General features: G+C 24.7%; 4 protein-coding genes across 4 annotated transcripts; 2 read left to right on the top strand and 2 right to left on the bottom strand.

Annotated features, from left to right (window-relative positions):
- Positions 1 to 535: 535 nt before the first annotated feature.
- DDB_G0268642 (PEK family protein kinase) lies at positions 536 to 3,936 on the top strand (the record flags this gene model as incomplete). The annotated part of the gene is made up of 3 exons (XM_641733.1): positions 536 to 1,193; positions 1,280 to 1,512; positions 1,591 to 3,936. The coding sequence occupies 3 exons, from the start codon at positions 536 to 538 to the stop codon at positions 3,934 to 3,936; spliced, it is 3,237 nt and encodes a 1,078-aa protein (XP_646825.1).
- A 235-nt stretch (positions 3,937 to 4,171) lies between these two features.
- Positions 4,172 to 6,526, bottom strand: DDB_G0268640 (hypothetical protein; the record flags this gene model as incomplete). The annotated part of the gene is made up of 1 exon (XM_641732.1): positions 4,172 to 6,526. The coding sequence occupies one exon, from the start codon at positions 6,524 to 6,526 to the stop codon at positions 4,172 to 4,174; it is 2,355 nt and encodes a 784-aa protein (XP_646824.1).
- Positions 6,527 to 7,613: 1,087 nt separating this feature from the next.
- Positions 7,614 to 10,280, top strand: DDB_G0268918 (hypothetical protein; the record flags this gene model as incomplete). The annotated part of the gene is made up of 1 exon (XM_641731.1): positions 7,614 to 10,280. One exon carries the CDS (start codon positions 7,614 to 7,616, stop codon positions 10,278 to 10,280), a length of 2,667 nt encoding a protein of 888 aa, XP_646823.1.
- Positions 10,281 to 10,471: 191 nt separating this feature from the next.
- DDB_G0269036 (hypothetical protein) lies at positions 10,472 to 12,816 on the bottom strand (the record flags this gene model as incomplete). Its single annotated transcript, XM_641730.1, has 1 exon — positions 10,472 to 12,816. A coding segment is annotated over one exon (2,345 nt), but the record flags the coding sequence as incomplete, so codon positions are not given.

Genomic DNA, 12,816 nt, shown 5'->3' with positions numbered 1-12,816 from the left:
TAAAGAAAAAAAAATAAAAAAAAAAAAATACCTTATTTTTTAAAATTTTTATTATTCATTTATGGAAATATTTTAATTTGACTGTATTAATATTTTCCATGATAGCGACATTTTAATAAATTGACTCATAAAAAAAAATAAAAAAATAAAAACAAAATTGAAATTTCAAATAAAGGTTTCTTTGAATTTACCTTAAATTTTTTAATTAAAAAGTTGTGGGTGTCGTTTTCAAAAAAAAAAAAAAAAAAAAAAAAAAAATATGAAATAAAATAAAAAAAAGAAAATAAAAAAAAAAAAAAAACCAACAAGATTTTTTATTTTTTTTTTATTTTTTTATGAATGACACAATAGTATTATATTAACCCCAAAAAAAAAAAAAAAAATAAAAATAAAAAAAACAGAAAAACAGAAAAACCAACTAATATTAATAATTATAGTAATAATAATAATTATAATAATAATAATAGTAATTTTATAAAATTAGATTAGTATGGATACTTATTATTAATGAATGGGGTTCGATAATAAAAATAATATGATAAATTCTTTACTTGAAGAAGAATCAACAGCTTTTGCCCAGGTAGTCAGAGGAATAGCAATTAGTAGTGATGATTATTTAAAAAACGATAATATACCCAAAGTTAATAATAATAATAATAATAATAATAATAACAATAATAATAGTAATAGTAATAATAATAGTAGTAGTAATGATTATTTTAATGGAAGATATAATTTAGTTCATAGTTCTGTATCAATACCTTCTTTTGATAACTTTAATTTTAACAGTATAAATAGTAATAATGGTAATGGTAATAATAGTAATAGTAATAGTAATAGTAATAGTAATAGTAATAGTAATAGTAATAGTAATAGTAATAGTAATAGTAGAGATGAAGAGAATGAAAGATTAAGATCAGAATATAAGAAAATCATTAAAAACAATACATCAAAATTAGAACTCACAAGATCAAAATCAAGAATTCTAGTTATAAACTCAAATTCAGGTGAAGAAGAAGAAGAAGAAGAAGAGGTGAAAACTCCAACTGAAGTTGATTCTGATAATAATAATAATAATAATGGTAGTATTAATAAAACCAATAAAAAATTAAAAAATCATGGTAATATAGTTTTATCAAAATCGAAAAGTTTTATTGATACAATTGATGCTATGGAATTAGTTGAATCTTGTGGTATGTTTGATAACAATTATTATTATTAACAATAATAAATATATATATATATATATTTTTACTAATACTTTTCAAAAAATCATTAGATGACTTATTTAAACAAAAAAAGATATTATTAAAAATGTTAATTTCAGAAAACTTTTTTCAATCGAATCAATTAGATCAAAAGAAATTATCAACATTTATGAAGAGTGTAGTTGATATTGAATTAATGGGTGTACCATCGAATATATTAAGGTCATCACAATTTAAATCACTTTACTTGGATTATTATAGAGAATTATTTCAAAATGCATTAAATGTTACAAATTTAAAACTTGTATGTATGATTTTTAGTGAATATATATATATATATATATATTAACAATATGATTAATGTGTATTTTTTTATTTATAGGGTGAAAATAATAAAGTATTTGGTGGTGGTAGTGATAATAATAATAATCCTTTAGCAATTTATCAAAAACCAATAAAAAAAGAAGGTAGTTTTTTAATTGATTCATCATTTTTTTCAAATTTTTATCAATATCAACAATTACAACAATACCAATTTCTACAACAACAGCAACAACAGCAACAACAACAACAAAAAGCATTACCAAGTTCGACATTTGGTAATATTTTAAGATATCAAAGAGAGTTTAAAGAGATATCAAAATTAGGATCAGGTGGATTTGGGTCAGTTTATTTATCAGAGTATGTATTGGATGGACATAAATATGCAATAAAGAAAGTGAATTTCTCAATATCAAATAATCAATCACCAACAAATGCATCGAGTAAAATTGAAAAAGTTGTACGTGAAGTTGTAGCATTAGCAAAATTAGATCATATTAATATTTTAAGATATCATAATGCTTGGTTAGAATTGGATCCAAAAAATAATAAACCAAGATCTTCAAGTTTTAGTTCAGTTGAGGGTAGTTTAGGTACTGGTAATAATGATAATGATGAAAGTGATGATAGTTTTTTTGAAGATCAAGATGAAGATGAAGATGAAGATGAAGATGAAGATGATGTTAGTAATAGTAATTTTTCAGATTCTATTAAATTCAAAGGAGGTTTTAAAAAGAGTAGTTGTAGTAATAATAGTATTAGTAGTAATTTAAAGAAGAAGAGGAATGATAAAAAATATCCATTCAAAAGAAATTTATCAATATCATTTTCATTGAATGATAGTGTAACCAATACTAATTCTCAAGAATATTCCATAAGTGAATATTTTGAAAAGTTCAATCTTACAAATAATAGTGAAAGTGATGAGAGTGAAATTGAAGAAAGTGATAGTGATGAAATTTATAGTGAAAGTGAGAGCGAAGAAAGTGAGAGTGAAGAAAGTGAGAGTGATGAAAGTGAAGAAAGTGAAAGTGATAGTGATAATATTGATTTTGAAAATGAAAATATTAAAGAGATGATTAAGGCATTAACAATTAGTAAATCAATGATTCCTTTTGTTAAACCTATAAAAAAGAAAAAAGGTAAAATATATAATCCAAGTAGTGGTAGTGGTGCTAGTAGTGGTAGTGGTAATAGTAGTAGTATAGGTGATAGTGATAGTAGTGAAGGAAATAAACCAAAAGGATTAACTTTATCAACTAAACAATTATCAAATTCTCAATTAATTGGTATTAATAATTTAAATAATAATAATAATAATCGAAATAATAATAATAATAATAATAATCGAAATAATGATAAAAATAGTAATAGCAATAATTTAAGATTAAAATATACAGTATATATTCAAACTCAATATTGTGAAGGTAAAACATTGAGAGATTTATTAGAGAATCCTGATTTTAAAAATAATAGTAAAACTACAATTTTATCATTATTTAAACAAATTATTACAGGTGTTAATTATATTCATTCTATGGGTATGATTCATAGGGATTTAAAACCTGCAAATTTATTCCTTTCAAGTGGTGTCATTAAAATTGGTGATTTCGGTTTGGTAAAAGATATTACTGCTACCACACCTTCAACAACACCATTAACTAATAATACACCCTCCACTACTCCAATTGATACAACTCCAACTTCTTCTGCAAATACTATACCAATTTCAACACCACCAACATCAACAATTACACCAACAATTTCAGTTTCACCATCTAAACCATTATCTTCATCATTATCATCAACAGCAGCAACAACTCATTTAAATTCATCACTTGGTTGCACGATTTCTTCTTCTTCTTCAACAACAACAGCAACAGCAACAACATCTACAACACCATTCATGTTTTATAATTCAATTTCAGTGAATACAGTTGGTGTTGGTACTCTAACTTATGCATCACCAGAACAATTATCAAATAAAGGTGTTTTTGGAGGTGGAGGATATACTAATACATGGTATACAAATAAAACTGATATTTATAGTTGTGGAATTATATTATTTGAAATGATTGTAGGTGGATTTGAAACTCAATTTGAAAGAACTACTCATATTAAGAATTTAAAGAATGGAATTTTACCAAGTTGGTTCACAAGTAAACACCCTGAAGAATCAAATTTAATACTTAGAATGATTGATATAAATCCTGATAATAGACCAACTAGCGATCAAATATTATCAGAACTATTACCAATATTAATTGAAGCTTCTGAACGTGATATTGACCATTTCGATTATGAAAAATTGGATCAACAAACTTTAATTTCAATTATAAAAAAGAAAGATTTAGAAATTGCATCTTTAAAGAAATTATTACAAAATACTGGAAATAATAATAAATAATATAATAATAATAAACAATAGACAATAATAAATAAAGTTGTTGTAACTTTGATTTGTAAATTTAAAATTGTTTTAATAATAAATCATTTTATTTTATTTTCTTTCTTTTTTTAATTACAATATATATATATTAATTTTACATTTCAGGAAAAGGTTTGGTTTTTTTTTTTTTTTTTTTTTTTTTTTTTTTTTTTTTTTTTTTTTTTAATACAAAGAAAAAGAAAAAGAAAAAAGTTTAATGATGAGATTGACGAAGACCTCTTGTAAAGATTGGTTTTTCAGTAATTTCTAAAAGTGAGTTTTGAATTGAACAAACAGTATTACCAATTCTACATTTAATATTTGAACCAGTACATTTTATGTAACCATTTACAGAGCATTCAAGTGAACCTTGTTTTTGTTTGGATGAACATTTGTAGCTATTATCAGAAATACATCTTGTTTCACCCTTACCTGTACATTCAATTTCACCAGTTTCAAGAGTTTTAATTGAAATAGTATCTTGATATGAAATACATGTTGTTTTACCATCCAACGATGATCCACTATCACTGTTATGTGATCCTGATCCTGAATTAAATGATCCTGAACCAATCGAACCTTCAGATACAGATTGTGATGAACCATTGGAAACTTCTGATCCAGATTGTGATGAACCATTTGAATCTTCAGATCCACTATCACTATTATGTGACACTGATCCTGAATTTAATGATCCTGAACCAATTGAACCTTCTGATCCAGAGTGTGATGAACCATTTGAACCAGTTGAGCCTTCTGATCCAGATTGTGATGAACCAGTTGAAACTTCAGATGTTGAATGTGAAGAACCAGATGCTGAATGTGATGAGGTAGTTGAAACTTCAGTTACTGAATTTGAAGAACCAGTTGGAACTTCGGACACTGAATTTGATGATGCTGAATTTGATGAACCAGTTGGAACTTCAGTTACTGAATTTGAAGAACCAGTTGGAACTTCAGATGCTGAATTTGAAGAACCTGTTGGAACTTCAGATGCTGAATTGGAAGAATCTGTTGGAACTTCAGATGCTGAATTTGAAGAACCTGTTGGAACTTCAGATGCTGAATTTGAAGAACCTGTTAGAACTTCAGATGCTGAATTTGAAGAGCCACTTAGAACTTCAGATGCTGAATTTGAAGAACTAGTTGAGACTTCTGATGTTGAACGTGATGAGCCAGTTGATACTTCAGAAGCTGAATTTGAAGAACTTGTCGAAACTTCAGATCCTGAATGTGAAGAACTAGTAGAAACTTCAGATCCTGAATTTGAAGAACTAGTTGAAACTTCGGATCTTGAATGTGATGAACCATTTGGAACTTCGGATGCTGAATGTGAAGAACTAGTAGAAACTTCGGATGCTGAATGTGAAGAGCCAATTGGAACTTCAGAAGCTGAATGTGATGAACCATTTGGAACTTCGGATTTAGAATGTGACGAACCAGTTGGAACTTCGGATGCTGAATTTGATGAACCAGCTGATACTTCAGAAGCTGAGTGTGACGAACCAGCTGAAACTTCGGAAGCTGAAAGTGATGAACTTGTTGATACTTCTGATGCTGAATGTGATGAACCTGTTGAAACTTCAGATGCTGAATGTGATGAACCAGTTGGAACTTCAGAATTTGAATGTGATGAACCAGTTGGAACTTCAGAAGCTGAATTTGATGAATCACTTGGAACTTCAGATGATGAATGTGATGAGCCAGTTGGAACTTCAGAGGCTGAATGTGATGAACCAGTTGGAACTTCAGAGGCTGAATGTGAAGAGCCACTTGGAACTTCAGAGGCTGAATGTGATGAATCACTTGGAACTTCAGAGGCTGAATTTGATGAACCAGTTGGAACTTCAGAGGCTGAATGTGATGAACCAGTTGGAACTTCAGATGATGAATGTGATGAGCCAGTTGGAACTTCAGATGATGAATGTGATGAACCAGTTGGAACTTCAGATGATGAATGTGATGAGCCAGTTGGAACTTCAGATGATGAATGTGATGAGCCAGTTGGAACTTCAGATGTTGAATGTGATGAACCAATTGAAACTTCAGAGGCTGAATGTGATGAACCAGTTGAAACTTCTGATGTTGAATGTGATGAGCCACTTGGAACTTCTGATGTTGAATGTGATGAACCAGTTGAAACTTCTGATGTTGAATGTGATGAACCAATTGAAACTTCAGAGGCTGAATTTGATGAACCAGTTGAAACCTCAGATGATGAATGTGTTGAACCACTTGGAACTTCTGATTCAGAATGTGACGAGCCAGTAGATGCTTCAGAAGCTGAATGTGAAGAACTAGTTGGAACTTTAGATGCTGAGTTTGAAGAATCACTTGAAACTTCAGAGGTTGAATGTGAAGAACCAGTTGGAACTTCGGGTGCTGAATGTGAAGAGCCTCTTGAACTTTCAGATCCAGATTGTGATGAACTTATTGAACCTTCTGATCCTGGTTTCAAAGAATCTAATGAAGATGAGGGAGAATTGTTTGACGATGAACTTACTGAACCTTGGCCATTTACTATAAATACAATAATAAGGAAAAATACAAAGAAAGTTATAAATTTCATTTTTTTTTTTTTTTTTTTTTTTTTTTTTTTTCTGTAGTTTTTTTATATACAAAATAAAATATTTAAATAATATGAAAAATAAACTTAAAATATGTAATTATTAAAATTTTATTTAATTAATAAATAAAAGATATATTGAATGATTTAAAAAAAAAAAAAAATTTCTTATTTATGTGGAAAAAAAAAAATAAAAATAATTAAAATTTTAATATTAATAAATAATTATAATAATAATAAAAGTAATCCAAGGTTAAAATAGTGATAATTATATCATTTTATGATAATAAGATCACAACCAAAGGTGATTAAACTGTTTTTTATTGCTAAAAAAGGATTTTTAATCAAAATAATATTATAAAATAAAAATAAAAATTTAAAAAAAAAAAAAAAATATTTGATAACATTAATTAATCCGATTTTTATAGTAAAATTAAAAAAATTAAAACAATAACAATAAATCCTTATTTTTATCGTTATATTATTATTTTAAAAAATCATAATATTCCGATGTGAATGTGTTGTTATTCAGATAAAGAATAATTAAAAAAAACATTTTGATAAAAAAAAAAAAAAAAAAAAAAAAAAATTTCACACATGCTTCTAATCGTATATTAAAAAAAAAAAATAAAGAAAAAAAAAAAAAGGTTAATCAAATAATTATTATAAAAGGGTTATTTTTTTTTCACCACAAATAACAACATATTGTTTTTTTTTTTTTTGATATACCCCCACTAAAGGTAAATAGTAAAATATCCCTTTTTAAATATTTTTATTATTATTATTATTTTTTTTTTTTTTTTTTAATATTATGTGAAAGAAATATTATCAATTTATTTTTGTTTGATAAATATTAATAAACAAATTATAAAACTTTATAGAAAATAAAATTTGATTTTGTGATAAATAAAATAAATTGAAATTTTCTTTTTTTTTTTTTTTTTTTTTTTTTTTTTTTTTTTTTTTTTTTTTTTTTTTTTTAATAATTGTTTTTTTTTTCTTTTTTTTTTTTGGTTTTTTTTGATTTTTTTTTAAAAATATTGAGTTTTAAAAATAACTACAGCAAAACATCATTTTAATAAAGTAGAGAATGAATAATAATTATAATAATTATTATAATAATAATGAAATTAATTTAAATGATTTAGAAAGTAAAAGTTTTGAATTTATTTCAAAACTTGGAAAATCATATTGTATTTATACAAAAGATTTAAAAAAAAAAGAGATTATTGAAAGAATTAGATCAATTATAAAAATGAAACAAATCTATTTAGAAGAAAAACAAAAAGATGAAAATATTAATTCATTTAATAAAATCAATAAAATAACTTTATTTGAAGGTATTGAAATAGTTGAATTATTATTTTGGAAAGTATTTAGAAATAAAACTATTTTTAAGAAAATAATGTCATTTATGAATAAACAATTTTCGTCAAGCTATGATTCAATTATATCAGTAGAGAAATTAATACAATTTGATCAATTTGGTATTTTAAAAGAAAAAGTTAAAAGAAATTGTAGATATTTACATTTTGAAGATGATTTATTAACAAAGAATGGTTATTTAATTAGATTATTTAGATCAATTAAAAATGATAAAGAATTTTATAGAAAATTATTTAAAAATCATATTAATTTTGATACTGATTTTACCACTATAATTTCCAATTATATTATCATTGCAAACAATATAGAATTATATCAACTATTGGTTGAAGAATTTAATTATGAACCAACAATTGATGATATAAAATTATCAATAATTAGAGGTTCAAAAAAATTTATTAAATACCTTTTAAATCAAGAACAACAACAAATTAATAATAATAATTTTAAATTATCAAAAAATCATTTAGAAAATATATATGATATAAAATATAATTTTAGTAATTATTCAAATGGATTATTATTTAAAGGATTATATTGTTTTTATAAAAATTATAAATTATTTAATAATTATCAATCATCATCATCCATTGAATTTTCAACACTTTTTAAAATTATTTCAATTTTTGAAAAAATAAAACAAGATTTAACATTAAAACAATTAATTACAATTGTAAAATTAGTTTTAATTTTAATTAATAACAATAATAATGAAAATGAAAATGAACAAATAAATAAAATATATAATAATATTAAAAACAATTCAACTATAACTTTAAATAATATTGAAAATTTTAAAAATAAATTAAATAAAGAGAAATTAAAATCAAAACTTGGTGATCCAATAAATACAAATGATAATGAAAATAAAGAATTTATTAAAAAATTATTGGATTTTCATTGTTTAATTTGGAATTTAAGTAATTTACCTCTATCTTTTTATTTGGGTTATTATAGTTTAGATGAAAATCAATTAAATGATAAAATGAATAATCAATGTGATAGTAATACAAGTTTTGAAAATTCATTAAGATTTGCAAATTATACAGTTTTTAAATTATTAACGCCAATAGAACTTCAAATAAATAATCTTTGTTTTTATTTTAAATCTCCAAATATCCTTTTCTCAAATTGTAATGATAAAAATAAACAAATTGAATTTATTTTTAATATTTTACAAGTTTTAAAATCAAATTTTATTTCAAAAGAAAATTTTGATAATCAAAACTTGGAAGAACAAAAACTTTTACTTTTTTATTTTATTATTAATTATAATGATTTAGAATTAATAAAGTATGTATCAAATCAGTTTGGAAATTTAATGAAATATCCAAAAAAGTTTATTGGTAGATTTCCTTTTTTTATTACTTATTATATAAAATCAATATTGGTATTAGATTATTTATTTGAAAATCATAAAGATCATTTTATTTTTTTTAATCAAGATAATTATAAAACAATTCTTTATTGTTTTAAAGATTTAAATGTATTACAACATTATGAAAAAATGATAACTTTTGAAACTAAAGAAAATCAAGAATATGAATTTAGAGGTTTAAGGGATTATTGTATAGAGAATTTTTCAAATGAAATAAATTTATATATTCTTTCAAATGAAAATATTAATTATCAAAATAAAAAAAGTAATAATCCAAGAATTTTCAATGTTCCTTCATTTTTTAATGATATTGGTTTTTCTAATTTATTATTGGAAAATCATAAACCAATTATATTAGATTTAATTGAGTTTAAAGATAAAGAAACAAAACTAACTAAATTATGGGAGAATTTAAATTTTTTTAAACTTTTGGATTGGATTTATGTAAACTATTCAAATAAAATGAAAATTGGTTCAAATTTCATTGTTGACCAATTTCAATGGATTTATTTTCTTTGTGCCGCTGGTAGATTTGAAGAAATTGAAACAAAATCAAATTACTTTAAAACTGAAGACCCATATGAATTTTTAATTCCATTTAATGTTTATTCTAAAAATGGTGATTTAAAATTATTAGATTTACTATTCAAACATTTAAATTATATTACAACATCACCAACAACATCAGATAAGTTTAAATTGCTTGTTCCTGACTTATTTTATGAAATTATATGGAAATCAATAGTGGATTCAAATTTAAAAACCCTAGAATTCATTCATGAAAATTATGATTTCTTTTTAAAAGATAAAGAAACAAATGGAGGAATATTGCATTTGGAATATCTTGAAGATTTATTATCATTTTCAATAAAATCAAACAAAATCAAAATATTTGAATTTCTCTTCCAATTCATTCCAATTACAAAAATAAATTTGGAAAAAATTGCTTCAAAAAGATTATTATTATATTTTGAAAATAAATTAAATAAATAAAAAAACATCTCATATATATATATATTACAAAAAAAGTTTGTGAGTTTTTTCGAATCTTTTTTTTTTTTTTTTTTTTTTTTTGATATAAATAAACTATTGTAGTATACAATTAGTATGTTATTTTTATTTATTTATTTTAGGTTTTTTAGTTTTTGTGAATTTAAAATAGTATGTTATTTTAGATTAGGTAATTAATAATTAATTGGTGGTGTAATTGTTGGAATTGGTTCATTTGTGTTTATGCTCCATTCTTTTTTAAATTTTTTGATGGTTTCGGACCATTGGGTTTCTTTTTGAGTTTTTGTGAGGTTGTTTTTAATTGAGTATTGGTTAAAGTTTGATAAAGTTCTTGAATATTCCAATCTTATTAGCTTGTGCCATTTTGATTTTAATATATCATAATCTAGTGTTGTGTTGTTTATTTGGTTGTTCCAATTATCAATTGATTGAGTTATATTGATGTCAAATAATGATTTGCATAACCATATCCATATTTGTTGAATAACTAATGAGATTATGTTCCAATATGCATGTGTTCTGACTAGATCAAGATTTGTGTTTATATAATTCCAGTTGAACCTGTATTTTTTATATTGTGCGTTTTCTGCAAAATGAAAATTAATATTGATAGTTGGATCTGGTTTAAATGCTTTGTTGTTTGTTTGTGGTTTATAAATGAGTGTGTATAATTTTGTTGTTTGGTTTTTTGTTAGTGACCAGTTTTTGTTTCCATTGCAATTTTTATATATAAAATATTTTAATTTGTCGTGGTTAATGAAGTTGATTGTGTGCTGACAATTGAAGAACAAATGACCATAGGGATCATTATTCATTTCATTGTTGCAAATGGGGCAAACTTTGTTGTGTAGATGATTAATCGGAAGACATCTAGCATGGAATCTTTGCATTGTATCTCGGCCTTTTGGATCTTTTAATTTTTGAATTTTGACAAAAAGTTGGTCGTATGTGTATTTCCATAATAGTTGTATTGATTGTTGGTGCGAAGTAAGAAGTAGATCTGAATATTTCTTGCCAATATAGTCTTTTGATTTGCATTGGTGATTGTTTAGTATTGTCGAGTAGATTTCTTTGAGTGTTGGTGGTAGTGAAATATTATTTGTGTTTAATGTTTGAGAGGGTTGGTTTTTTGTTAATATTGGTTGTAGGATTTGAACTTTATCTTTTAGATGTCCAATTTGAGTTGCATAGTTTTCCCATTCTTTTTTGATTTTTATAAGGTATGGAGAAGAGATTGATTTGTTGATGATTTGATCCATCCAACTTATCATGTATATTGAATTGTTTGCAGATTTATGCATTTGTAAAAATCTGTTGTATATCCAAATCTTTTGAGCAACTTGTCGTAATTGTATATTCCACATACCCCAACCACCTTCTTTTAATGGTTTTAATGATCTATCATAACACATCAAAGGTATTTTTGCACGTGAATGGATGGTTGATGTGTTTTTTTCAATGGAATTGGTATCGAGAGTTGGTGATTCAGAATTTGCGGGAGAATTCATAAACCATGAGATTAATTTATTAATTTGAATTTCTTCATCTTTTGTAAATTCTTCAAGGTATGATAAATATGTTATTGGTGATAGTGAGTAGGTGTTTATGATGGTTGTTTTTGTTTTTAATGTTGTGCCACTAGTTTTCCATAGCACTAATGATTTAATCAGTGTTTTCATTGTTTCTGGTAATTTCCTATGTAAACCATTATGATTAAAGAAATAGCCAAGAACTCTTTCTGATTGATCTTTTTTGGTTATTGGTATTCTTTTTGATTGTGGAATGTTGTTTATTATGTGTTTATCAGTGATTTTGTGGGGGTTGATTTCTATTATTGCACTTTTGTCAAAATTTAATGATGATGATGTTGAAGCGCAGAAATTATCGAAATGTTTGATTGATTGTTGTTGTTGTTCGTAGTTGATGTTGTATGTTGTAGAGTCGTCTGCAAATTGGGTAAATTTAATTTTAATTTGTGGATTGGGTGAAATTGGTAATCCAATTATTGAATTGTCTGCATTTATTGTTCTTGCTAATATTTCAATTACAATTACAAATAAAGTGGCTGAGATTGGGTCACCTTGTTTTACACCTCTTTTAATATCGAATTTTCTGGTCGTTTTACCATTAATTGAAATTTTTGCTTGTGAGTCAGATAATAGCTTGTGGATTAAATTTATTAATTTTATTGGTATACCAATATGAATTAATGTTCTTTTAATGCTATCGTGAGAGATAGAATCAAATGCTTTAAAGAAGTCAAATAGTGTGATGATACCAGGGAGGTTTTTAGATTTGAGGTAGTTGATTAATTCATTGATGTTGATGATGTTGTCTATGATGAATCTGTGGGGTACGAAACCAGTTTGGTTGTTGTTGATGATGAAAGGAAGTATTCTCAGAAGACGTGCATTGATTACTTTTGAGAGGATCTTGTAATCAGTGTTTAGAAGTGTAATGGGACGACGATTTGATATGAGTAAGGGGTTGCCTTTCTTGTATATTGTGTGTATAAGAC

Source organism: Dictyostelium discoideum (genome assembly GCF_000004695.1).
Source record: "Dictyostelium discoideum AX4 chromosome 1 chromosome, whole genome shotgun sequence".
Taxonomy (NCBI): domain Eukaryota; phylum Evosea; class Eumycetozoa; order Dictyosteliales; family Dictyosteliaceae; genus Dictyostelium; species Dictyostelium discoideum.
This window is presented reverse-complemented; position numbering and strand designations above follow the sequence as displayed.